At 41.1% G+C, this 27,742-nt stretch overlaps 1 protein-coding gene across 5 annotated transcripts in view; it reads left to right on the top strand.

Annotated features, from left to right (window-relative positions):
• DLGAP1 (DLG associated protein 1) overlaps positions 1-27,524 on the top strand; it is a 423,046-nt gene extending 395,522 nt beyond the window's left edge. For all 5 annotated transcript variants that reach the window (XM_071554752.1, XM_071554753.1, XM_071554749.1 and 2 more), the window contains 6 exons: positions 114-487; positions 3,687-3,778; positions 11,243-11,661; positions 21,437-21,528; positions 23,315-23,467; positions 26,286-27,524. In XM_071554752.1, the coding sequence (XP_071410853.1) occupies positions 114-487; positions 3,687-3,778; positions 11,243-11,661; positions 21,437-21,528; positions 23,315-23,467; positions 26,286-26,495 (1,340 nt within the window). In that variant the 3' untranslated portion in view covers positions 26,496-27,524. The remainder of the gene's footprint in view (positions 1-113; positions 488-3,686; positions 3,779-11,242; positions 11,662-21,436; positions 21,529-23,314; positions 23,468-26,285) is intronic.
• Positions 27,525-27,742: the final 218 nt, after the last annotated feature.

The following is a 27,742-nucleotide window of genomic DNA, read 5'->3' as shown; positions in this document are numbered from 1 at the left end:
TAACCTCCTCCTCACCTCTGCTTTGTTCATGCTTACTGATTCATTGATATCATATTTGCATCTATTTTTCCTGCAGCATCAGTAAATCAAAAACTCTCATATGTTTTTTCTAGTGTCATCCTGCATTACCACCTATAAGAAGACCCCGCCTCCAGTCCCACCAAGAACTACCACCAAACCATTTATTTCCATCACAGCCCAGAGCAGCACAGAGTCTGCCCAAGATGCATATATGGATGGGCATGGACAAAGGGGAGATATCATCAGTCAGTCTGGACTTAGCAACTCCACGGAAAGCTTGGACAGTATGAAGGCACTGACAGCTGCTATTGAAGCTGCCAATGCGCAGATCCATGGCCCTGCAAGTCAACATGTAGGGAACAACACTGCCACTGTCACCACCACCACAACCATTGCCACTGTTGCAGTAGAAGACAGGAAGAAGGACCACTTCAAGAAAAACAGATGCTTATCTATTGGAATACAGGTACAGTACACAACATGGATAATATGTCTGCAATTGTTTTGGATTTCTACATCTGTTTTACTGCTCTTTATACAATGTCTTGTGTATTTTTCTTCTTGTTCTGACAGGTACCTATGTAGAAACTGCATCAGCATAATCATTGTGCATGGTACTAATGATGTTTTCCTACTTTATCATAAAAACATCAGATGCAAGGATTTGTTTAAGTCTCCTTGCTGCTTGTTATTCAGCTCTGTTAAATTATACACATGAGCACTAATCTATGAATCATAACACAGCGGGGGGCAGAAAGGCATGAATTAAATCATTGAAAGGGAATGTGTAAAACAATGATTTACATTACACTATCACCCAAAAATTATTTTCGTACAGCCTCACTGAATTAATTGTCACTGCTTATTCATGCATTTCATAATGACTGGTAGCCACTTGAATGATGCAGCATTGTTCCTATCTCAGCCTCAAGAGCAGAAGATAAGTTCCTTCTAATTTCCCTTGCTAAAGAAAATTACATTTTGTTACCCCTAGTGGAGTGAAACAAGAAAACTAACACTACCAAAGTTCACCCATGTCTGCCAAAAGGAGAGCAAACAAACTAGACCAATGTAATCTGCATTGTTAATTAATCTTTCCCATACATCTCCCCTCCCCTCCAACCACTGCAAAAAAAAAATTGTGCACAGGACTCCTGGCTATCTGCTTGCAGGATTAGCTTTTGCAACAAAGTACTTGAATTTAAAATGAACTGAGAATCAACACAGGTTTTGATGAGAGATGAATCCCAAGCAAATAGTATAGCAACCCACAGCTTATCAGCCTTCACAAAAAGACACGATGGGGTTTTTTTCTTGCAGAAGGTGGTTTTGAGAACAGCACTATGTGCTTGGACAGGTTTATCTGATTAGCAAAACCTAAGAATTTACCGTGAAATCTCTGTATTAGCCTGATGAGATAGATGAGAGGCACTCTGTTGAGCATCTCAGGGACAGCTCCTGGAGATTATATGACTTTTCTCTTACTTCTTCCAGGAAGGGTAATAATTACTATTGCCTGTGGGTTCAGTTCACTGCCTTTGTTGCAGACCTTTTCTGCTTCACAGCTGTTTGTTTTGTGTATCTTCTGAAAGAAGGGCTGATGCTCAGTGTTAAAACAGGAGCAAGGTCCAGTGGGACAGGGATAGAGAAAGCTTTTCTATTACTTATTCCCATTTCCAGCCAAGACTAAGGTGCCATTTTATTATTGTAATCCATTATTTCATGAGGCAAAGAAACAAAAACTCCGTAGCAGGCAAACATCCTGAAAAATGGGTACAAGAAAATAATTTCCATATTTGCAGAAGCCAAAAGGAACAACAGAGATGTGAATCAGGGTTTTTGAGACCATCTCCCTGCTCTCTCTTCTTAAGGTAGTGTTGCAAGTAACAAATGCTGTTTCTGAAAGGTATAGTGGCCTCAGTTTCTTAAGATCTGAAGAAAATAGAGCTCAAAACACTGTTCAAGCCTTAAAAAATCACTCTCAAACTTTGGAGACCAATATAATCATATGAAATAATCATGAAAGCTGCCTGGGAATGGTATGTGAAAGGCTGCCAGGTAGGTTTTGTGTACAAAGCAATGGAGATGCCTAAAGCTGGAGTTACATGAAGCAAAACCTTCTGCAGTGATACAGCCTTATAGGATTCCTGCCTGTGTACAGTGCCACCCTCACTGTTGTGACCATCAGTGAAATTTTTAGCCAGACTGGCTACACAAATAAGAGAAAACTACTTCACTAGTCTCCTGTCTGATCCATTTTGCAGCATCATTGCACAAGCAGTCATGCTTGTACGAATGAAGCCGTAGTGTGGGAGAGGAAATACCATAAGATAGCTATTGATGCCAGAAATAACTTCTCTTACAAACAACTGCCCTAAAGTAGGTAGGTACACTGTCAGTCCTCTGACTGGCAGTATAGAGTCAGTTTCTCTCCACTGACTGTAAACGGAGTTTAGTTCAGGTCTGAACTCAGATCAAGTATAAACTTTAATTATATTTTAACCTATCTCAGTAGAGCAGGGCAAGCTGCATTAGCCAGAGACATTTTTACTTTGCTTTCTCCTCTAATGTGCATTTATGATGAACTTTCATGTGTGTCCTCTGCACCCCTCAGTCACTCTTAGGACACTACAAGCCTTTGCTGTAAATCTGTTTAGCAAACAAGCACAGTTAAGAAAGAAAAACCCTTCCATCAAAAAGTTGTTTCACTGTCAGTTACGGGATTTAAGGTGTAGTTATCTCCCTAGAAGCTTCGTATCAGGGAAGTACCTCACTTCACAGAATAGCTTCTGTAACTCCTGTCCCTCACTGACCAGTCTTCCTGCATAGGCTATTCAACAGGAAGCTTACTTAGTGGTGGAACAGTCACTAACTACAGCTGGAGATTTTGTACACACGTGGTCAGTGTGGATCTACAGGTCACTTCATGACTCTGCTGTGGCTCAAAAGCTCTGTCTACTGGAAATTTTTTTTCTTGTATGACTATCAGTGTTGTATACAGCACTGGGAATTCACAGCTACACTGACCAGACACAGAAGTTTGTGATTTTGCTCAAAGACACATCTGTGGGTAAATTTTAACTTTTTACCATTGGTATAAATCTCCTCATGGAGATGGAGATGTGGTATAAAGTGCCTGCCTGTACTCCTGGGAACCACCTGTTTGCATGATGAAGCAGTAAAGAAAATGCATCCAAGACTCATATCTGCTCCCCTTAAATCTTATCTGTACAGTGCTCTGATTCAAGGCACTAACATTTAAACAAAATAAACACAACTTTGACACGAGTTCATATATACCTGCACATGGAAAGCAGAAGGTAAAACCAAACAAATGGTGGAGCACAATAACAGCTGCTCAGAGAAATGTGAGCTCTGACAAATGTGATAATCCAACCTCCATTAAATACTGGATAAACATCATCTGCATATTGCAGTCTGAATGTTGTCTTACCAGAAATGATTAACAAGAATGATGAATATTGACTAGTAACATCAGATATGAACACACCACAGGCAAACTATCTGACTAGTTTAAGGAACTCATGGTACAAGCTCTATTTGGAGACACTTAGTAGTTAGGGTCCATAGAAACTGGAAGTAGCTGGATGATATCTCTGCTAAAATACATTCTAATTGATTGTTGTGTTTTGGGGTTTTTTAAGGTTGATGGTGCTGAAGAATCCACCATATCAGGTGAAAATAAAGCCACCAGTAAGTTCCAATCCATAGGAGTTCAAGTAGAGGAGGAGAAGTGGTGAGTAAAAGTTAATACTGTTTTTCTAAGGTAAATAATGATGCCGCAGGGATGGGCCCGTGGTGTAATGGAGAGCACTCTGGACTCCGAATCCCAAGGTCGTGAGTTTGAGTCTCAGCAGGGACCGTCCACCAGCAGTTCAATGCCTCCCTGCCATCCGATCCCATCAGATCTCAGATGCTCAGCAGGGTCAGCCCTGATTAGTACAGGGTGCTGTTGTAGACAGTCCTGAGGACTTCACTGTCACTGTCCAAGCTTGCTCAGCCATGGAAGATGGACCTTAGGACTTAAACGGTGGGGCCAGTTCTGTGCACGCTGTGCCTCACCTAAAATATTCACTGTGCAGGCGGGAAGGGCACACCCTTCCCAAATCTTCATTCACGAAGTTCAGCCATACATACATACATACATAGCTACAATGATGCCACAACTAATTTTTAAGAGCCCTAGTTCCTCTGAGCACATGACCACATAAGCCTGCTTCCTAGATGTATTGTTAGATCACCCAGCTGAAAAGTTGAGTCCTATAAATGTTGTAGCTCTTATTTCTCAGAGAGGATTTTTCAGGACCAGTGAGAGAACTGGAAGAGAAGTGCCACATGTTTTGAGGGTCAATACACTTGTCTTTTTCCCCAGAAAATCTACCTAAACAGTGGACAGTGTTGCAGCTGGAGTATTAGTCTCAGGATGGCTGCAACAGCATAGAATTGATGCAGAAAAGTTTACCTTGATTTTCAGCAGAATGATTTCAGTCACATATAGGAGTACAGTGGCAGAGCCAAACTGATTGCTTTCACCCAGGTATCTCTCCCAGACATCTCTGCATTACAACTGCTCCCTTGCAAAAAATTGTTGAGATTACAAAGCAAGCCTGTAAAACTTGGTTCTCTTGCCAATTTGCAATATATTGTGAATCAGTAAACAAATATGCTCGGAAAAAAAAATTAAAAACAAAAACAAAACAGTTGTCACAAAGGCACAAAGAGCTTTCTGATGGCAAATTGCAGTTACATTGCAGGGCAGCATAACTGTGCATAGCACTTTTCAGACACATAAAGTTTTTAAGTGTTTTACCACAACTGAAGATTTTAATTCCTGCCCAAAACTGGATTCAGGGGCTGAAGAAAAGCCAAACTCTTCCCTTGCCTCTGAGTGTGCAGGCCTGCCTAGTGTTAGTGTGGGTCCAAGCATCCACCCAAGTTTCACTCACTTTTCCCAAGCCGTTTGGACAGAGTATAACTTTTAGATCTTCGATCAGTTTCTTGATAACTCTCTGTACCATGCCATGTCATATGAAAAGCCTCGGTGGTCATTGAGGGAAGAGTCACCCTTGCAATCTCTCCAGAAAAAAACCTGTGTGCAGCAAATCTGAGCTGATAAAATTCAGGTCGGCTGCCTCCTCTGGCCTCTCACCGACTGTAGAAGCGAGTGGAGATGTCCATTTTTACATTGGCTTTTTCCTACATCTGCTAAAAATACTCAAAAATAGCACGATATCTACACCATTTTCAATTCAACCAAATCTCCCTGTAAAGTAGCAGAATATCTTCTTGTGGTTCTAAAATGCTAAAGTGATTTCAGCAAAAATAAATGTGATTTTGCAATGACCCTGCTAGGCTGTTACTGAGTTCCTCATTAACCTGCTAAAACATCTCTAGCTAGCAGACATTTCTGTATGTGTTAGACCTTAGCCCCATTCACCCGCAACTCTTCCAGCACTAGATAAATGAACGCATTAAAATAGACGCTGAAGGACCGTTTCACTTCAGCCTGAGCACAAAGGAAATAACTGCCCCAAAAGCCCAACCCTCCCCTTCCCTGGCAAAGAAAGAAAGAAATAGCTGTTTGTAAATACCTTACTTCCAAAGTCCTCTTTCTACTGCAGTTTTTATTGCTCCAGAGAAAAAGGTAAGATTTGTCTGTGGGAGTCTGCCCTGAGAAAGCAATATTTCTGCATTACTTTCTGACAGCTGTGTTTGGGGGTTTCCTTGCTGATAAAGTTGAGTTTGCTGCTGTTTGGAGCAAACAGGCAAGCAGCAATCTATCATGGACTTTCATAAGTGAACTGGCTGATAAAGGACAGCCCCTAATCCTTACAAAATGAGTGCACTCAAGACACAAAGGGCTTATCATCACAGTTGGGCACTCATATTCTTTTTTTTTTTCCTGACATAGCGAGCACAATATATTGATTATCTGTACAGGAATAGAATTATAAATACAATGCATTCTTCTCTGCTCCTGCACCATAATATCTGCAAAGCCTAAAAAAAGCCCTTTTAAGTTGAATCTTTGATAAATGAATGTTTTTAAAAATATTCCTGGCTTCAGAAATATTAAATGAATATAAAATTAGAAGAATGGCACAGCAGAAAGGATAAACACAGTAAATTGATCATGTTTCCTTGCCAGTCTAAGCTATTAAGTGCACTGTTGCAAAATAAGAAAGCTCTTTGCCTAATGCACTGAAAACTTACCACAGTTTCAATCCTCTTCTTTGCTTTCTGCTCTTTTCTCCCCCTTTCTCTCATCTCATACAACTGTCACTCTCACGCTTCGGAATCTTACCCCCTCATGTCCTTTTAAATATTCCCACTTTACTGTATGGATCAAGAAAGCAAAAGATTTTGCCTCCATTTCTTGATCTAAGTAATTCAAAACCAGAGCATCTTCAGAGGACAGCTTTCTCCTTCGATATTCCATCTCTACTTGGACCTTTTCCTGGCCCTTCACTCTTTCTAACCTGGGCTTCCTGCCAAGACAAATGCCTCAGTCTGCCTACTCCTCTAGTACTGCTCAAAGGATAAATGTACCTACTGCTACCTGACCATATTACAACTGGATCAAGTGCTGCTACTCATCTTATCATCAGTTCTTTATGTTGCCTGGTCTCAATAATCTTTTTCATACACATTCCCTAACTGCAGCTCTGTGATTTCTAGCATTTCTAGAGTACACCTGCCCAGTCATTCTTTTGGGAAAAAATTGGTATGCAGTTTTTTAACCTCATGATCTTCCTGCTGTTACTCTCTTCTCTCTCACCTGATCTTCCACATGATGCTGACAAAACCCTAACTGAACTATTCCTCCCTTTTCCTAGCATGACCCACCCCTTCCAGGGCAATTTTGAAATGTCTGTCTAATCAAGCCAGTTAGCACAATCTCAGGGGCATCCATTTCGATCCATTTCTGTTTGTCCTTTCTCCCTATCTGTGACTTCTTCTTGACGTCAAAGGACCACCTTCCATTCTTCACTTACAGAAAATAATTGAATTGCTAGAAATCAACCAATTTGAAGTCAACCAGTTTGTACTTGATTTGCCATCACAAGAATTTTTGAATACTGAAACAATGTAGTAGTTTCTGAAGTAAGAACACTACTGTAGAGAATGAGGTTGGAGCAGGAATATTGTTCCTGCCATTAGAAGACATGGTGCCATATCTGCTAACTACGTCTGCAGTTTGTTTTGTTCTGCTGACAGCAACTGCAGCCTTAGCAGAGAAGCCCATCAGTGGCAATGTACAGCCAATGGGTAAAGTAAGGCAGACTGAATTTAATGTAAGTGCCTCTGAGATTCACCATGCATCACTTGGTTTGAAAAAGATCTTTTCTGGGATTTGGACTTTATTAGGACCAAACTAAGTTCTCTAAGTTCAATTGTGAATGTTTTGCAAAAGAAAGCAAAAGATAACTTAGAAACTGAGAGTTGAATGCTAACAAGTGACCATGTTGTTATTCAAAACACATCACTCTGTTGTGCTCCATACTGGTTTATCCAGTCTGAGGTTTCATGGCTTTCTGCACCTTAGGCCAGATATCTGCTGCATTTCTCTGAAGCTCTATTTATTACATCTTGTGTCTGCAGGACACAACTGAGTACAAAAAGGCCCAGTCTGAAAGCAGAGGAAGAAGAAAGTCTGTTTTTAACAATTACCAGCAATTTATGACAACTTTTTTTTTTTATTTAGGTAGACTTATCAATGTTTTCTATGGTAGAATGACTGAAAACTTAGGCATTAGGTTCAGCAGCTCTCCTATAGTACGGAGTTTTAATGGAGAACAAAGCAAAAAAAGGCTCATGTGGGACACAAACAGTATTTTGTAAGAGCAAAACATCCTAGAAATGAGTGAGGAAGCTGTGTCAGAGCTATTACCAAATAATAGTCATTTTATATAGATGAGCTGGAGGCAGGCATAGAGTGGATGCCTTCCTGCATTTCCATTTTATTCAACATTTATTTCCTTGGAAGTAGTTTTTTAATTTTGAACTGATGCTACATTCTATTGCAAAGTTGTTTTTCTTTTGAAGACAGGTTATAAAATCTACTGCCAAGAATCTGCCAAGCAAGCCAGTAGCATACTACTAAATAGATAAAGGTAAAAAAATTAGGTAATTCTATTTTATTTGTTAAGCAGAGTCTGGTTTTGGTGGTACTAGCTCATATTGAAACCAGTAAGAGTACACTCCTGAAAGACTTGAAGTGTGTGCCTCCAGCAATACATCCTCCTGTCAAGTAGAGATATTGTCTCATTTGGGTTTTGGTGTACACTGAAAAGCCAGGGTGTTAACTGAAATACAAATGGTCATCTGAAACAGAAGGCCATCAGTCTAGGACAGTGAGTAAAGCAGAAGGTGGCTGTTGTGTGGGGTATGGGAAAGGAGACAAGCAAGCCTGGCTTAAGGCATTTGCTTTTCTCTCCAGTGCTGTGGAAGGTGTGGAAGAATACACTGTGTGCTGATGCCTTGGTTCTCTGTGAACACTGACTAAATGACTAAAAAGAAATCCTGTGTGAGCATGTACCTGTGTGAGCACACATGGGTTTGTGTTTGTGTGTGTGTATGCATGCACACACTTCAGTGCAGATAAGGGAATTGTCAGGCTGGTGGCCAAATTAAAGCAATTTTTATACAAACTAGCATAGATAGGACCAATAGATTTTCACTGTAATGTCAGCCTAAAGCTGGTGTCTTTTTAACCACTAATAGCAATATAAAAGCTTTTCTCTGCCAGGGACCATTAGCAGATACTTAGAAAAAGTATAAAGGAGTATGTGTGAAGTAGAAAGTGTGTGTATTAAACACTACTTCCCCCAGTAGACATTCCCAATTTACTATTCTGTTGTTCAGGGACTTCCTATGCCAGATATGACATCTGTGTAATGGCTTTTCCTGGATCTATCTCCTGTGATTTGACCAGGTTCTCTTTGAACCTATTTTTACCTTTGGTTTTTCCGGGATTCTGTGGCAAATTAATTACACACTGTGCAAAGAAATACTTCCTTTCACTAGATGTAGATCTTTAGACCTCTAATCCTTGCAGCTGGTTGCCTTTCCCACCAGAGTTATTGCACTCTGAGAAACAGTGAAACATCACGTAGTCAGGATTTCACAGGTCTCTCATAGTCTTCCTCAGCCATCTAAATCTTTTCTGCTATGGAAGTCATACCCTCTATCCAATGATCCTTGTCCTCCTTTTCTAACTACTTCTGCTGTATCAGTCCATAGAAAAATGCTTTTATCTGCTAGTCAAAGGATAAATACTACCAAGCTGATAATGCATGCTCCATATTTTTCAGTTTGCTGGTGCGTATTGTGGACAACTACAGTAGCATAACCATGACTTTTTGCATCATTTAACAACACCTCTTTCAAAAGAACTGCAAACAGCAGGCACTACAATAAAATGTTTGAATTCTAGGCTATTATAGAAAACAGTATTTATACAATCTGTTAATAAAGTTTTCCAAATACTTGTATTGCTGAGAAGTTAAATTGAGCTTTCTTTTCCAGAGGAATTCACTGGTTTTCACTTTGGAGAACCCTTCTCAACTCCTGATTTGCTTTGCTTTCCTTCTCTCAAAGCTCCAGATCAACAGCCACTAATTTCCCCTATCAGCAGGACCTTTTGCAGTTCTTCTTGAAGTCTCCTGCACTTCTCCTGAGCTAATTGGATGCACCAGGCATATAGGACATGAAATTCTCCCTCAGTATGATTCCATCGGCTCTCTCCCCAAATGCAGACTAAATACACTTGATGAAATTTTGCTGTCAACTGTACTTGTCTAACTAGCTATTGCTCTTCAGTGGAAGGTGGAATAGAAATGAAAGGGAGTGAAATGGTACCCAGCCTCCAGCTCTACCATCTCTTCAGCATTTTCATTGCTGTTTGAGGTCACATTAAAACAAAATTGGCAAGGGCAAAACAGCCAAAATATCTCAGGGAAACAGTAGTAGTTTCAAGTGCAAATGTAAGATTGTGAACAAATTAGAAATGAACTATCAGCTTCACGAGTACATAGGCATCCTGGATGAGTAAGAAGAAGGGATCGAAATCTGTCCCTATTCAGTTCAAAATTATGTTAATTCTGAAGACTAAATCTTACTAATTCAAGAAACATCAATGTTAATTATTTTATAGTTCTACCTTCTTTTTCATCATGGACCAAGAAAGATGTCTGCCTCACTTGTTTTCCACTCATTCCCTCCACACTTCACTGCTTGTCAAATCTGTTCTCACTACCACCCCCTGCAATAGCATTAGGTATCTCTGTTCTTACACTTCCCTTGTTCCTCCTCTGTCAGCCTCTTCACCTCAGATGACTTGGACTGCAGAATTTTGAGCTCTGTTTGTATACATAAAACCCACCCAAACCCAAATCCCCAAACCTCCTCTCTCCTCTGCTTTTGCCTTTACCCTCAGGGTTGGTTCTCTGCCCTCAGATGCTCCAACACGGGGAAACTGTGCAAGGTGAACGGAAGCTCCCTACAGGGTAGCAGCCGTCACAATGAGGACGGCATAGACAGAGACAGAATGCTAGCTTTGGTGAAAAAGAGAAGACCATTTTGAAACTGAATGTGAAAAACAAAATATCTGAACACTGGCAATGGGCACTAAAATTGTGAGAGATGGCAGATACATAATTATGAAGAAGCAATAAAATTACTTACATGAGTTAAAATACTTTAGTAAGTGGAATGTATATTACTTATATAGTAGACTCATGGCTATTACACTCTTATCAATCTCATATGTATAATTTTTGAATGTGTCTTGGGAGTTTGGATGTGTAACTTCAAAGGGGTGTGAGTTTTAGAAATTGGAAGATAAACCGCTTCTGAAAAATTGACCCTTTTAACTTTCCATTAATCACTAACCTAAAATCCGGAGCTACTGACAATGTTAGCTGACTTTTGGGCTAGCTTCTGGCTTTGTTAAATTACACAACAATTAGAGGTACTTCCCTCAAGAAACAGTGAGCTTGCACGGAAAAAGAGACTTGCTTGTTTGTTTTCTTGCAATGAGAAAAAAAGTTCATGTGGATCATTTCAAGAAAAAACACCAGAGTGTAGCACTGAGAGGTGTGACAGCCAGTCTTAGAAAGACTGCAATCCTTAATAATTCCTTCCCTACCGAGTTACCTAGAAAAAGCTTTCTAATGTGCTCTGTCTGTGCTCTCCAAAGCTTTCGCAGGTTTACACGATCTAACAGTGTAACAACAGCTGTGCAAGCAGACCTGGATTTCCATGAGAACTTTGAAATAATCGACCCTCAAGAGGACAATACATGTTCTGGACAAATATCAAGACAATTTTCCCGAGATGCAAGCACCTCTACTGTTAGCATACAAGGGTCAGGAAACCATTACCATGCATGTGCAGTGGATGATGACTTTGAGACAGATTTTGATCCATCAATTTTACCTCCTCCTGACCCCTGGATTGACTCTATTACTGAAGATCCTCTGGAAGCTGTTCAAAGGTCAGTGTGCCCACGAGATGGCCACTGGTTTCTGAAGCTACTTCAGGCAGAGAGGGATCGTATGGAGGGTTGGTGCCAACAGATGGAGAGAGAAGAACGTGAAAACAACTTACCTGAGGACAGTAAGTAACTGCATACAATAATATTGCAACTGCAAAGAAGTATTTAATATAGGTCAAATTTACTCCAGTGAATTCTGTATTGTGCCCTTTCTTATTTAGCTAATGAGACTATGGTTGTGATTCTCAAAAGGACAGCATGTATTTATATAACAATCCCTATTAAAGCTGACAGGGAATGCAAATGCTCAGCACTTCTGAAACTCCGGTAGTATTAGCTTTTGGGGTTGCATAGTTCAATGAATAATTAGGAGAGTGTGGTTAGGGATCTTGTAGTATTACTGTTTCTTAAGTCTTCCATTTGAAATCACTTCTCATAACCTTAGAATTTAATTTAACAGATTGTAGTTCCTTTTCATTAAATTAATATTTTAGTTGCCTTTTCAGATTGTGATTGGCATCAGAGTATTTGGATGTTTCTCCCAACTGAAATTTCAGCTTTGCTTCAAAGTTGTTCTCTCTTTTCCACTCTTCAGCCTCCCTTCTTTTCCCATGCAGTTCTCATTTGACTTTGATTGTCCCAGTAAAACAAGCTCTTATGTGTGATAAAAAACACACACATGCAAACTACATCTTATCACTACTGCCAGAAATATTACCCTACCTGTAAGGTAATGGAAATGTCTAATGAGCTTGAAGCACTAAGACGGCTTGAGGGTTGAGTAGCTCACATCTTACTCATTCACTCCAGTTAGGGCAGAAGGGCTGAACATGTGCTTCGTTGTCCAGATTCTTTTTCTCCCAATAAAAATGGATGTTTTTCCCATTTATTTCCATTATTAGGTTTGTATGATTTAGGCACACCTAAGCATATTTTCCTGGATATACACGTAACACTTTTCCGACCCACAAATTAACTCCTACCAAAGCAAGGAGTACTACTTCTGCTCCAGGATTACTTCTCCATTTCTAAATCTTTCTTTCAAGATGAGAGATGTTTGAATACTTTTAGATGTGAAAGTTTTGATTTATGAAAGAAAAGCAATTAACACTGGAAAAAAAAATTACATTCTTAGAAATGCATAAGCTCCTTCTACTGGTACTTCCCATTCAACTCAATGAATGAGTAAGTTTGATCTCAATATTCACTACTGTAAGCAACAAGAAATTGACTTTAATGGCAAGTATGAGATAACTTTAACATTAAGATATGTAAAGGTTTATATTTCTACAATATTACTGTTATATAATAGGTTAATGATTTCTCCTGAGGCAGATTCAGGTTGCCCAAATTTTAGAATATTTGAATCTCATTTTTAATTTACATCAGCAATACATTCAAAAATCTCTTTGAACATGCACCAGAATTAAAAGAGTTTCTGTTGTTACTATGCAAGAAATAAACCTCATGAACGACAAGATTCTAGATTGAAAAAGAAGCATGGACACACAACAAACAGGAAATGCACAACTGTGCTGGTTTAAAGGCGAACCAGCAGTGGAAATGAACTCACCACAAGAGAGATTATAAGTCAGAGCTAAAATTTAATAATAATATTACAATAAATACACTGACACAAAAGGGAAATTGCTTTCAACTCACAAAAACCCAGCAGTATAATCCAGTGTCCTGGGGCACAAACCCAAGGGGGTTTGTTAGCCCTTGTGCTGAGACCCCTGTGGCTCCCCCAAGTCCAGAGCAAAAGGAAATGAAAAACCTGTTGGTGCAGGCGAGGGCTGTGGTCTGGGTGAGAGCAGTGATCTCCTCCTGTCAAGGTCCTGCTGCTCCTCTGGATCTGACGAGAAGTTCCTGAGGTCTTCTTACCCACCACTTATGTACCCTCAGGGAGCACCCAGTTCCTCCCCCTGGGCGGGGACTCAGACAATGGATGATTAACTCTGGGAGCCAGGGGGTATTGTTGAACTGTTGACGGCCCATTAGCAGTTCCGCCCCCTCAGGCTGGGTGTGAAGGTGATAATGGCTCCCTGGACAGCTGCTGCCATTGTCCATTGTCCTTGGGGAATGAATAGAGGGGGTAGAATACACAGCTTTGATCACCCCACACACAGTGTTAACTGGTCCCTCCTGCTGAACTAGGACAAAGCCGCAAAGCTCAGTTGCTTCCTCGCTCACCCAAACAGCACAGACCTCCAACACCTCAGCCCACAAAAACACCCCAACAAATTCCCCCTAAAGGACACTCGGCAAGAGAGCAGAAAACCAACAACGAAAGAAAAAAAAAGTACTTCTCAAATCAAACACACCTCCAGCAACGGTGATAGCAGGTCTGCTCAGTACCCAGCCAAGAAGGGGAAAGAGAGCTAGGCACTTCCTACACTTTCTTTTATACTTGATTTGCTGTCAAAATGATATGAAATGTCTCTTTGGTTGCTTAAGTCAGGTGTTGCTTGTCCCCTTCAATCCACATTGTGCACTCTGCCAAACTGAGGCCAAGCTAAAACTAAAGCCAAAACTATCACACTGTGCTTGTACAGTGGTGCTGGAGCTAGATGATCTTTAAAGATTCTCTCTGACCCAACCTATTCTGTCACTCTATGATCCTGTGAACTGATAATACTGGAAAAACCTATAAGTATTATTTTTGCCCACCGAAGTAGTTATTCATCTTGAGGAAAGAACATTAAACAGATTTTACAAAGCCAATAGATGCAGAAGGTGTATATCTGTGTACAGAATTTTCTTACAGTGTCTTGGTGTCTTTGATATATGACAGTTTTAAAGAGCTATTTTTTGAGCTGTCAGTTAATGGGAGGAGTCAGTTATGGGGAGGATAGAGGAGTTAAGCTGGCTATTCCCAGTGCCTCCTTACAGCTCACATAGCTTGTGCCCTGTGGGTTATTCCTCCTCTTCGTTTCTCTGACTGGCACTTCTTGTGATCCCAGGAAATGGAAGGAGCAGAAAGGTCCCCTGGGTTTAGTAGTCACTGTTGAAGTGGGATGCTGTCTGTGGCTCCTGCACGTGGCAGTCGCCTCCCCCAGAGGCTGCGCAGGCTTTCTGCTGCAGCTCTGCACTCCCCACTCTACCTGGTGCCAAGGAAAAACATATGGCCAGGGCCACTCTGCCCGCTCAGCACTGCCAGAAACAAAAGCCTGGTTGTTATGAACCCTGCCCTGGAATAAGTCTTTTTCATACATCTATAAACTTTAAAGAGACGGAGAAAAAGAGAAGAGGTGTGTTTGCTTTGCTTTTCCTAATGAAATGTAACCAGAGCATGGAACGCATCCTTTGTTTTCAACCTGACATCCCCAGCATGTGTTTGGCCAGATAACAAAATAATGAGAACGTGTGATGAGCGAGGTTTTCTCGATGCCATGGCAGCTGACAGAAGGCTCATCCTCCCCCGCACACACACACAGCGCTCCACGTAAAACGATTCCTGCTTCCTTCACACAATGCAGCCCTTGTGCAAAACAGCTGTCTGGGGGAGACGGCTCACTGCTGTTTGACAGTAGCTTGTATGTTACATAGATACGTTGGGTATTATCTAGCTGGTAATGAATCTACCAGATGGGATTGAATGTTTCTAGCTGGGAAATGGAGTCTGCTGCTCTGTATAAAAACAAGCTGTGGTTCGGTGGGTGCATGATGAAATGCCAATATAGAAAGAAATGTGGCTTCCCTTCCATCATGAATTGATTATTGTATAGTATATTCTGATTTTATCTGAAATCAGTTTTGGATAAGCCGTGGCATGTGTGACAGGCAGATGAACACTACTCCGTTTAATCTAGGATACTTGATACGGCTTCAGTGTATTTTGCTGCTACAAGGAAGTTGGCTACAAATTTTAGAGCTCCCGAAAAATAAAAAAATAAAAGATGTTGCACATCCAAGGCTAAACACCTTGTGCAAGTTGATTGACACTTTGGATTGAGCCTCAACTGAAATCAATTGTTGACAATTTTTTTTGTTTTCTCCTCAACCGTCTGCTTGCTCCTCCTACCTCTCCCCTGCACAATTTCAAATAGTCAGAGCCTCTGCCCTGGTTTTGGTGTCTTTTGGCTCAGGCATCTGTTGTAACCATTTACACACAAAATTAACAGCAACCGACCTGGCTCCCTGCACAGCTCTGACCTCTTTTTTTTCCAAGCAGCAGTGGGCACAGAAACATACTCCTATGACCTCAGCCTGGCTTTTGATGGATTTTTTGTTGTTGTTTCTGTTTCACATGGGACATTGACCTTCTTGCAAGAACCAAGGAGTTTTATCTTGCCCACACACACACACACTCCCCTTCAGAAGTTTCTTTTTCACCTGGGGTTGTACTGTGGCTTCAATCTGTAAGATAATCATCGGAAGAAAACAGTCAGGTGTAATGTGGGTTTAGTGGCGAGAGAAAGCCAAGGCTCTGACAGGACAAGTCACTATAACTCTCTTGCGTGTATATGATAGTCCTCTGGGCTAGTTTGCAAATAAAGGTTGACCTCAAAGTCTGCAGGAACCTCACTGCTTAGCGTCTGAGCCTTTGCAAATTCAGCCAGTTCTGGCAAGTTATGCAATGCTTACACACCATCTGTTGGTTTGTTTTGTTTTGATTGTTTCAAAGGAAAACTTAAGCACTGAAGGCTAGACACAAAAGAAAAACGTTAAAGAAAAGGTACAATTTTGTTATAGTTGTGCATGGCAAAAGAAAAGGAGACCCCTGAGTTCACTCTCAGCCACAAGCAAGGAAAATCATTTGCCTTCCCTCTGCAAGGCTCCATTCGGGAAGCAAGGCAGCCTCATCCTGGAATGGGCTGTGGCAGGGGTGCAGAGGGACAGTCACCAGCCTGGCATGTGGCTGAGTCCTGCTGAAATTCCCCTGGCTACATGCCTCTGGCCATATGCCCAACTTCTTTTGGTTTTCTTTTCTCCCCAGAAGGGACTTCTCCATGTGCAAGGTTTCTCCAAGGAAAGCCGGCAAGGAAAGCCCTACCAGTGTCCAGAGGCTAGGAAGGCAAAATGAGAAATCCACAAGCAAGGAAATGATCTAGTTAGGGCAAAAAAAAAAACCATTAAGTGTGCTAATAAAAACGGAGAAAGTCAGAGAACACATGGAAACTGCTTTAATCCAAATGAACAACATTTGCACGTGCAGACAGCCCTATTAATTTCAATGAGATCACTCCTATAAGTATATATGACTCAAAGCAATGACTGCTCCTTCCCCAGTTTGTTCCATTTGGCTGTTTTCTCCTTAATAGCTGAGCTTAAGACCTGAGCAGTAGCTTTAAATTTGAATTTCCTGGCTTTTGTCATGCTTGGCGTTATTTAAATGTAGGTCTGTCAACATGAATAGGCTAAAATGCTGGTCCATCCTGCCCTGGAAATGGATTGTGACAGCTCTATGGCAGGATTGCTTCATATGCATAGTGCCCAGCCAACATCTGCAACGCAAATGTCAGGCTATGTCCCTGTAATTTCAGCTATTGTTCCTGCCACTTGTTTCTGGGGCAATGAGCAAGTCCCTGGTATTCTGTTCCCTAGCTTGGGCCCTGCCTATCAACCAGGTGTTTTCACAGTAAGGGTATTTGATAGTCACAGTCCTAAAATGCCTCCTTTGTCACTTGTTAGACCCTGGGGCCTGTCAAAGTTGAAATGCAAATACATCACTTGGTATTTTAAGGCCAAAAAATCCTGCCCCTTCTCAAAACTCCCCTGGCTTCTATGTGATGACTTTTCACATGACTTCAGATGGGGTTTGTTATTTTCTTATATTTCATTATTCTTGTTACACATACAGTCGCCTTCCAAGGCAAAACAGATGACAGTAACACCATTTTTTTTGTTTGTGTTTGCAGTTCTTTCTTTTTGTGGTTTCATTTCTTTTCCTATGAAGACACGGAGGGGAGAGATACATAGAGCTCTACAGACTCAGAGCAGGTCCTGTGCAATTCTTAGACCCAGGCAAGAACTTACTGCATGAACATAGTGCATAGTACATGGTCCAAGTCTGGTTTTAAGAATGTTTTAAAAGAGTATGTTGAGGGCTTAGAGACACAAGAAAATTCACTGGCAAGTATCTCTCCTAGAAAAACATTCTGCGGTCTCTACTTAAGAACAGTAATAGTGAGGAGGCACTCCATAATAGCTGAATGCCATCAAAATAGCTATATCAAAGCAGTTCTTCCCGAATAGACAAGGAAGAGAGGTCACAGCAAGGAGGGAGGGGGGAAAAAAAGGGAAAAATTCAAACTATAAAAACAAACCACTACAGTACACACACTTCTCCCTCTGGGGAAGGGGTGACAGCAAAGCATATGATGGATGTTAATATTGTTGCTTAATGCATTACTGGAAGGCATTCAGATCTGACAGTGCTGAGTGTGCTGTATAGCCCTGTATAGAATAGCAAGCAGACATGAATAACATTATATAGGTGTTTAAATCCATTATGATTGCATCTTGATGGATCGAGATATTTTTGTTGCTTGGTTTTATACATTTTGTGTGTATCCTGTTAGCTGTACACATCCATTTGCATGTTTATGTTTTTTCCTCCTGTACCTCATCTCCCTAGCTGTTCAAGATTTCTCCGGTTCTTTTCTAATGTGTTTTGAGTATTACCTTTGCAATTCCTCTTATTTTCTTGGTATTTGGCTTCAAATCTTGCAGACTTTTATTTTAAGAAAGTATTGGTCTATTTTTACTTTTTGGTTTTTCATTACACCTTGGCCTTTCTCTTTGGCACTGGAGGTTTTGACTGAGTAAGCGAAACAAGCACTCTGCCTTGGAACACTAAAAGCAATGTGGGTTTGGAAACAAAAATTAGGCTATTGATAAGGCTTTGTGCCTTCTGGAGAGATTCCTTTCAGTTTTTTGAATGCTTTGGGTTTGGGGTTTTTTCCCCATAACTTCCGTGACAGAGTTGGTTGTTGATGGGTTGCACATTAACAGACCCCTTGCTTTTGAGCGGCGAGGAATCAGTGACACTTGACTAGATACAGCCGCAGCTACAGCAGAAGTGGCAACAATAGGGAACAGCATCAGCATGCACCCGCGGTCAGCTGGGATGATGGTTTTTAGGCAAATAGCCAGTCGCTAGGCAGCCAAGGACAAGGACTTCCTTTTCCCTCTGCTGACATCTCTGAATATTAAGCTCTTCTTCCCTTAAAGAAAGGGGCACATTCCCATCCATCACCAACAAGTTGTATTTACATTTCTTCATGCTTGGGATGTGATTTCCAGCTCAGGTGGTGCAGGTTTCCAGGAAATGCCCACCTCATCTTCTTTTTTTTTTTTTTGTCCTAAGAAATCGAGAGACCATTTTTTCTCCCCTTCTCAAGTCTTGGGAAGCATCATCAGAGTTGCCAAGCTCCAGATGAGGCAGCTGTTCCCAAATATACTCAGTGGGAAGAGTTTTCATAACAATGGGAACCACATGAAAGCTTCCAGAGTAGCTCCTCCTACTATTGAAAAGTCCTTTCAGTTGAGTGGTTTGCATATTGGGTTGCATAAATGACTAGACACACCAAGGGGTCCATTTTCAGCACTGTGCGCATAGAATTAGACACGCAAGCCTTGCTAACAATAATGAGAGTTGTGTGCAAAACTCCCTGCGCAATATGCTGAAAATATTCTGCTTAGTGAATCTTCCAGCTCACGGTTATTTCCTGGCAGTGCTGAGCTGAGTTCTGGGAACAAAATGAAAGTCTGGGCTCTGTGTGTGTTCACAGAGCTCTCTCCTACAGTTTCTGAAAAAAAAATGTGAAAAGACTCTCTCTCTTCCCTCCCCTTCCCCCGCCTCTTTTGTATGTCTGAAGTATAAATGAACTCCATATCCCACTTTTCCTTCAGCAGCTTTAAAAGTGAGCTTTAAGCCTGCTGGAGGAAAAACCATTTGCCTTGAAGGAGCAGAACACAGATGTCATATTACTGTGTGTCTAGTTTCAGTTCATCATGAGGGTTTGTGTTGGTCAGCTTCGCGTGTGGCTACACAAGTGAATCCCTTGGAGAGGCCTTTCTCTTACCAAGCACTGCATGGTGGCATTCTGGTCACAAGCACAGCAGCCAGTCACAGCACCAGTGAGACCCTAAAAATCTTGTTAGATGGGATTATAACAAAGTTGTATCTATTTATGTATATATGTGTTTGTTTGTTTTCATACTGGTAAGTCAAAATACTTAGAAGTATTTTCCCCAGTGGAGATCTGTTAACGCTGTATTAGTTTTTAAATAAAAAGTGACCATGCCCAAGGGATGGTGCAGAGGGTGGCAGCTTAGCACTAGTATCTCTTCTAGCCTTTGCTAACAATTAACTCACCTTGAGCAGGCTGTTTCATTTCTTTGTTTTTTCCCCATTCCTTTTTCACCTGTCTCATATATCCAGGCTATAAATTTGCCATGGAAAAGTTGCTGTGTTTATTTGAGGGCTGGGACAATGCAAATATCTCTGAGCAGAAATTATAGTGAAAATTTTGACACAGTATCTGCTATTCATGTTTTTCATTAAGTGGTAATATTTTAAAATTTTATTTAAATTAATTTGATTAAATTAATCATAATTTGATTTAATTATGATTAAATTAATCATAAATTGCCTCAGTTGAGAGGGAAAATTAATGATGGAGTCAGTTAAGTCCGAGATGCCAACCCTGTTTATTTAAAGACAGAGAACATAGCATAGTTTTGTTTTTCCTTTCCTGCACATTGAAAGTCTCAAACAAACAGGTAGCTGCTTTCTTGCTCACAGCATCAATTTTCTTTCAATCAGCAGTCCCCAAATTCACACTCTCATTTCTGGATTCGCTGTCCTACTGCCAGCTAAGGCCACGTCTGTCTTTCTTCTGTGTTTCTTCATTCTTGCTTCTTTTTTCACATAAACACACAGAGGTACACACAGGTACAGGTATAAACACACATGTGCAGGTACACACACACACACCGACACAGTCTCCCCCTGGACGAGAACTCAGCAAAGGCCCAGGAAAAGTCTCTGAGTGCACCAGTCTATGCCTCAGTTTCGGATAATATAGTCCCAGCTACTCCCCCCTGCAGCAGTAAAACCCCAATGTTTCAGTGAGGTTGAATGCAACCAAACAATATGAGCCCTTGTTTTATTCAGAGGCATATACTATGAGCTGTCTTCTGGTTCACTGCAGCCCTTCACAGTACTGGATCAGTCCAAAGGGGCAGTAAGTACCCAGCTGTCTGTACAAAGGAGTCCATAGAGAGTGCAGGAGCTGGGCTAGGACTCTTTGACACCTCCCTCCAAGTCACTAGCAAGGAGGAGAGGCCAGGGTGTGATTGCTTCCTGAAGTATGCCTGGACATCTGAATTCAAAGGCAGAAGCAGCCTCAGATTGTGCTCATGCAAAATACTCAGAGCAGCCAAATTAATTGGCATGCACTAAATGTTCCCTTTCTGGGAACGTCTCTGATGTAGCAACACTCAGCTGCACCTGACAGTCAGGCCCAAGTTGCAAAGTGAGGTGAAGAAGCAAACAGGGTTTGTGAGCTGCATATCCTTATGTGGGGAGCTGGGTTTATATTCAAAGCCTGAGCCTGGGTCACAGAGATGACAGCTGCTGACATTTCTGGTGAGCTTTCTACACAGGCTGCAAAAGCTATTGATTAGCCACGTTTACACTGTCATTACAACTGGATACAACTGGTCTCACTGGGGGAATGAGAGTAAAATGCAGCAACTTTTCACATATTTTTGCCTAGTGAAGATCCGGCCTTAGGTTTATCAGCTTCTCTCTAGTATATGACTGAAAGATAACATGCTTTTTGAAAGCCAGAACTAACTACTGTGCAACTTTCTTCTCTCTTTTTATAGGCTTTTAGTTGCCTGCAGCAAAGAAAGCATCATGACTTACTTTTCTTTTTCTCTTAGTTCTAGGGAAAATTCGAACTGCAGTTGGCAGTGCCCAGCTTCTCATGGCCCAGAAATTTTACCAGTTCAGAGAACTTTGTGAAGAAAACTTGGTATGTAATTTTTCTGCTAGACACTGTCATATGCCTTTTACTAACCCTGTAAATAATCCTACATAAACTACACTGGTTTTCTGACTAACATGACAGTTTTTTTCCAGTAAAGGCCTTGGTATGAATTCAGGAGTAATTCAAACTTGTCAGACTCAGCATGAGTTTCACAATAGCTTGAGAGCCTTAAAATATGACTGGAAAAAGTCTTTGGGTGAACTATCACTGAGGCTCTGCTATTGACTACAGACAGAATCTGTTCCTTGACTCCTGAATTCATGGGTGCAAGAATGGGTAAAAGACCTTAAGGTCTTTCAGGATGGACCAGAAATTTCCTAAGTTGGGCGTTCATGGGAAACAAGCCCCAAACTAAAATCTGCTTTAGTTGACAAATGCAACTGAAATTGGCTCTGTCTCAATAAGACTTCCAATTCCTAATATAAAGATTGAAAAAGTATTCTGATTGCACATCTTTATAAGTAAAGATCTACAACTGGACAACCTTCTAGTGTCAAGCACTGAAAAACTGGGAATCCAAGTGTAATCTCTGGTGTCCTTATGAATCTAAAATACATACTTTATTGTTTTCATTAATTGGTCCTTTGATGGTATAATCATCCTATCAAACTCCTTTGTCAGTGTGGCTGTGAAAAGCACAAATAGAAATCTCAAAAGGGAAGAAACTGACTCTTGGGTTTATTGCTTCTGGTGAGTAAGAAAACAAAGGCAGAGTAAAACTTCAGCCGTGTAAAACATCAAGCAACATGCTAATACTAATTTATTTAGTTATTAATTAATAACAATATATCAGTGTAATCTGATGAAGCCACAGCACCCATGAAACCTTGCTGACTCAGACTGGTTTAGGAACTCCTCAGCACTTACGAAAAAGCATTCCTGAAGTTTTCCTATAGAAAGCCTTCCCTCATACAAACCTTGCCAATGGAGCAGGGACGGCTTCATGTTTGCCCCTTGCATGCAAAAAGTATTTAGAGCTGGTTTGCACTGGAGAGACAAAGTAGGACAGGATTTCTTGGGTCACCAGCCTCTGGCCCACCCTGTGCTGAAGATGCCAACCAGCCAGATGGGCTGATGAGTTTGCACATACAAAGCAGTGCTCCACACCTATGTCCCAGTTTCATCTTCCCAAAAAAAACACATGAATAGGTTTACTGTGCTTCTGCATGTTGTCTTCTGATCTTTTCATCCTGCACAGGTTATTCTTTACAAAAATAAAAAATATGAAGAAATTGGCCTGAGGTGTATAAGAGAGTTTTTCTTGAAATAGTGTATTTTTGTCAACCTTAGGATGTCAAGGTGTGGGAAAAGTGCTTACACATTGGTATATAACTATTTGCACCTGCAGTCAGGTATCAATCTTTTTACAAGTTGAACATGGCAGGGAATCCTTCCTGGTGATGGTGAAGAGGAGGCTGGTAATTAATTTCAGTGCAGTTACGATTATCACCAGTTTTGCCCAGGAACATCCCTAAGTAGATCCTGCCACAGGGGATCTGACACATGGACTTTACCCCAGTCTGGAGAGGGTAGCTGCTGCCTTCGGTGAGTGGGTGTTTGCAGGAGCACAGCAGCTCAAACCAAGAGATAAAACCTGAGATATCCTTGAGATAAAACCTGCCAGTAAGTAGAGCTCCACTTTGCTTCTCTCGCTGTGTCTCGCAGTTGCTTGGATCTGCTGAAACTTCTTTGCTAGCGAGATGCTACCGTTTGTACAAATGCTTTACATTAAGTACTGAATCCAACATGTTCTTTTTCTTCTGTTGCACAGAATCCTAATGCACATCCACGGCCGACCTCCCAGGATTTAGCAGGGTTTTGGGATATGCTGCAGTTGTCCATAGAAAATATTAGTATGAAATTTGATGAACTTCATCAGTTAAAGGCCAATAATTGGAAACAGATGGATCCTCATGACAAGAAGGTAGAACACTGTAGATTTTGTATGCTTCATTTAAAACCCTGCACAAATACTGGACAGATTAAATAGGCCTCTGTGTTACAGCGTTGACGTTAAAAATGTGAAATGAAGCTCATATCAACTTAATTTCATTGTAATAACAATGTTTACATAATAATCATCTGGGATATTATCTGTAATATGTTTCAGGCATATTTTTAAATCAAATCTGTCTTTGTGAATCGGATAATGGGAATGTGGTACTTTGTTAAGCTTTACATTTAATCATATTAGACGACCAATCGTTGGAAGGAACTGCCTTATATATTGATTCTTAATATTAAATAAATCACATTTACGGTTCATATTATTGCATATAGTAAGAGTTCTAGGTTGCGTTACTGAAAAACTAGGGAAGCATTGTAACCATCGCTGACTTTGGTAGCCAGATTACAAACAGAGCAATATCAAAAATATGCCTTCCAAAATGTTACATGAAAGAACTACATTTTTTGTCCATTTGTTTGGTTTTTGTTTATTTGGGGCTTTTTTTTTAAATGGGTGGTTTCACAAACATGTTCGCTTTGCTGGTAATGTTGTTTACCCAGGGTAACATAAAAATCATCTGGAGCTTTAGTCTTTTTTTTTTCTTTTTTTTTTTTTGGTATATGTAGTTGTCTTCTGTCACCATGAAAAACTACCACATCTTCAGCTGTGAGCCACATTTCACTTTACATTCTCATTTGGCACCATTGCCTTTTTTTCTTCTCACTATCCACCTCAAGACCAACATCACTTGGGTGAGCCAAAATACACAAATGTTTCAGAAAATCCTTAAAACACAGACCTGTTCCTAAAGAAATCAAGAATCTAATGGCACGATCCTATATGTATGTAATTTGATGGCTGAATTTGCACTGTGGCTGGTCTGATAGCAGTGAATCCAGCCAGCAGGTAGGATCACCAAAAGGAGGGGGAACATAACTTACAGGTACAGTGGCTCAGACAGGAGGCCTGGCTACCCCAAATTATAGTCAGCTGGCTACTGATGACCAAAGTGGTGTTTTCTTTTTGACAAATAACCATAACAATATCAAGCCCCATTAATCTTGCAGCAGAAAGCTTGTAAAGGCAGTGCTGGTAACACTATTCCTCCTCCTCCAATCAAGGCTAAATACTCATTCCTGACTTTAGGAGTGCCATGTTCACACCATTTGTGCACATCTAGTGTGTTTTGTAGGGGAATGAATGGGAATGTGTTTTCCTAGCCCAAGGTACTGAAGGCAAGTCATTTTCTTATCTTTTTTTTTTCCAGTATCTATCAGAAAAGGAACTTAAAACTGCCAAACATGCATGCACAGAAACGCTGGTATATGGTCTTTCATTAGCTTTTACAGTAAAGTGGGTAGGCTAAGTGTTTGAATTGCAGCAGTAAGAAACAAGAGCTTTCCTTAAAAAAAGGTGCCTTTTCTTTGCTTCTGAAAACCATTTCAAAGAGTTTCCAACAAAAAGAAGATTATAACTGGTTAAAGGATGTTAAGTAGTGCTGAAGAAAGGGACCTACAGTAGGAAGGTAAAGATTTTAAAGAATTTCACTGTGTTCGTGTTTGAAAAGCATTTGTCTATGATTTTAGATGAAACAGATCATCTCCTTTCTTAAAAAGGATAAAAAAAAAGAAAAAACTTTGTGAGGAATTGATATTTGCCTTTGGCCTTTGCCACTGGGCCCTTTATAAGCAGCATAGATTAATCCTTGGACAGAGAGAAAAAATGAAGTATGAATAACTGTAACTAAGCACCTTTATATTTCGAGCCATGGAAGCTGCTGTGAGCAGCATGAGAGAAAACGAAAGGGCAGAATGGGACCTTTGTAGTGTGATAAAATCTCTTCACTCAGAGACCGTGTTCACAGTTGGAAGGGGATGTAACTTAAAAGACAATCTAATTAACTTGACAAAGTCCTTGTGGCCGCCTGAAATTCAGTCCTGAATACACTTTTTCAGAGAACCCTCTCTGTGGGCTTTTTTTTTTTATTTGCTTTCTTTTTCTTTCTCTCTCTCTCTCTCTCTCTCTCTCTCTCTTTGTGTTTGTGTGTGTGTGTGTGTGTACATGCACGAGGATATACATAAAAGTCCTCCTTGCTGATCACAGATGTGGAGCTAGCTGCCACCATGATGATTAATGCATGTTCTCTTAACAACTCTTAAGTTTTTGTACCAGTTTATTTCTAGCTGATTGTATCTTCATGTCTATTTAGCAGGAATCTAGAGTGTATGAGCTTGCACAGCAAGACCCAAAATGTGGCTTGAGCAGTCATTAAACTGCTACGAAATAGATACATAAATATATGGTGGTTTTTTAAAAGCTACTTACACAGATGCACCAGCTGCAGACAGCTAGTTCCCATCTGCATTTGGGAACACCAAAGTCATGGTACCTCCGTGTTGCAAGAGCACCTAGTGTTATGCACTCATAGAAGAGGGTGGCCCAGGAGCTGGGACTCTCCAGAGTTCCTCTGATGAGAGCGGCGTTCCCTGGAGGCCACACTGGTGGTGGGAGGCCGGTCTCTTTTCTGGCACTAAGCGGTTAGTGGTGGGGGCCTTGGCCCCAGCAGCACCGTCCCCGAGGAGAAGTAGCACGGCGGCCGGCCCTCCCCTCCCCTTTGCCCTTGCCCTGTGTTTATGAACCCTTGGGCACAAAAGCCAGTTGACTGAAGACAGAAAGGCAGATAAGAGCTAACAAACCTTAGGTAAAATGTGTGTTCTAACTACTGACATATCCTAGTTTTTCCCGCCTTTCCCTGAGAAGCTGTATAATGCCATTAACCTTCTGCTTTGATCAGGAGAGAAGGGTCCCTCCTCCAGTGCCAAAGAAGCCATCGAAAGGTCAGGTGCCACTCATACGAGAACGCTCTCTGGAAAGCTCGCAGCGTCAAGAGGCCCGGAAACGGCTGATGGCTGCCAAGCGCGCTGCATCGGTCCGCCAGAACTCAGCTACTGAGAGCGCCGAAAGCATTGAGATATACATCCCCGAAGCCCAGACCAGGCTATGAAGGGATCCAACCAGGAGGACTCTCTCTGGCAAGACAAGCCTCATGTATAATCTGCCCCTCTAGGCTCCTACTCAAGGTCACCACAAAGTATTTGTACCTCCTCCTCTCTCTCTCACTTTCTCTTCCCTCCTCTCCCCCTCCCCTCTCTCTGTACACAGCTGCCCCAATGCTCTCAGTGAACTCCACTGCCGTGGCGTAGTTGTCGGTCCTCCGAGAGACGACCTCTAATCACCCTTGCTTTCTGAAGGTTTGCCCATGTCATCATGATGCTTTGTCACATGTACTGATGCTCATGTAAATGAGTGTGATCCTGATCCTTTTTTTTCTGTTTGAAACAAATAAACGCAGCGCTCAGACTTCCACACACTTGCGCACCTGTACAGTAGATACTCCATTTAACTTGCTCATGATCTTTAGTTGACCTAAAGGTAGTCAGTTACCCAGTGTACAGCAATATCAAACTGTAGGGGACTTTGGAAATTTCAGTCATGCAGGGTGATCCTTTCGGACTCTGCCGTCTTCCTCACAAAAGATGAAAGGAGCTATGACTCAGATTCCCTTCTTTTTATAACTGTTTTTTTCAAAGCAGATGGCGCACTTTATTCTAAACCTCTTAATCACGTCTTCTCACCTGAATTAAGGAGTCACACAAGGGGAGGGGACTGGGGTGGGAGCAGGGAGGCAGGGAATTAAAAAAAAACCACAGCTCTGGTAGGTGAAAAAGTGAAAGTACATCCCACAGGTGAGATGGCAAGGGATATAAAAGATACTGTGGAAAGATACCTGCACAGTCACAGTTGCACAAACTGCCTCATTTTTATTTCATCAATCACTACTTAAACATTTCAATCAGCAGAAGATTGTAAATTCGATCTTCCAGGGAAATAATCTATTTTGAAAGGCAATAAAAGAGTGAAAAGGAAGGAGATAAGAAGCAATGACAGTTGAAGAGATAATATAAAAGAAGGATTTTCTTGTCCAAGTATTAAGAATTTTTAAAATTGTACTGTATTGTCAATTCCTCTTGTATTGTATGGATTTTATTGGTTAAAAAAAAAAAAAAGAAAAAAAGAAAAAAACCTTGGTTTTGTTGATGTCTTAATCTCGGTGGGACCATCCAATCTCATACGTCCACACAGCCACACATGGACACCAGTAGGCGAATTACTGTATGTGGAGTCTCTGATGCTTTTTCAGGCAAGGCTTGTTTTTTCTCTATCCACAGCTGGTTGTATGCTACAGTTCAG

Source organism: Pithys albifrons, chromosome 4 (assembly GCF_047495875.1).
Source record: "Pithys albifrons albifrons isolate INPA30051 chromosome 4, PitAlb_v1, whole genome shotgun sequence".
NCBI lineage: Eukaryota > Metazoa > Chordata > Aves > Passeriformes > Thamnophilidae > Pithys > Pithys albifrons.
Note: the sequence above shows the minus strand (reverse complement) of the source record. Positions and strands in the feature narration are given on the sequence as shown.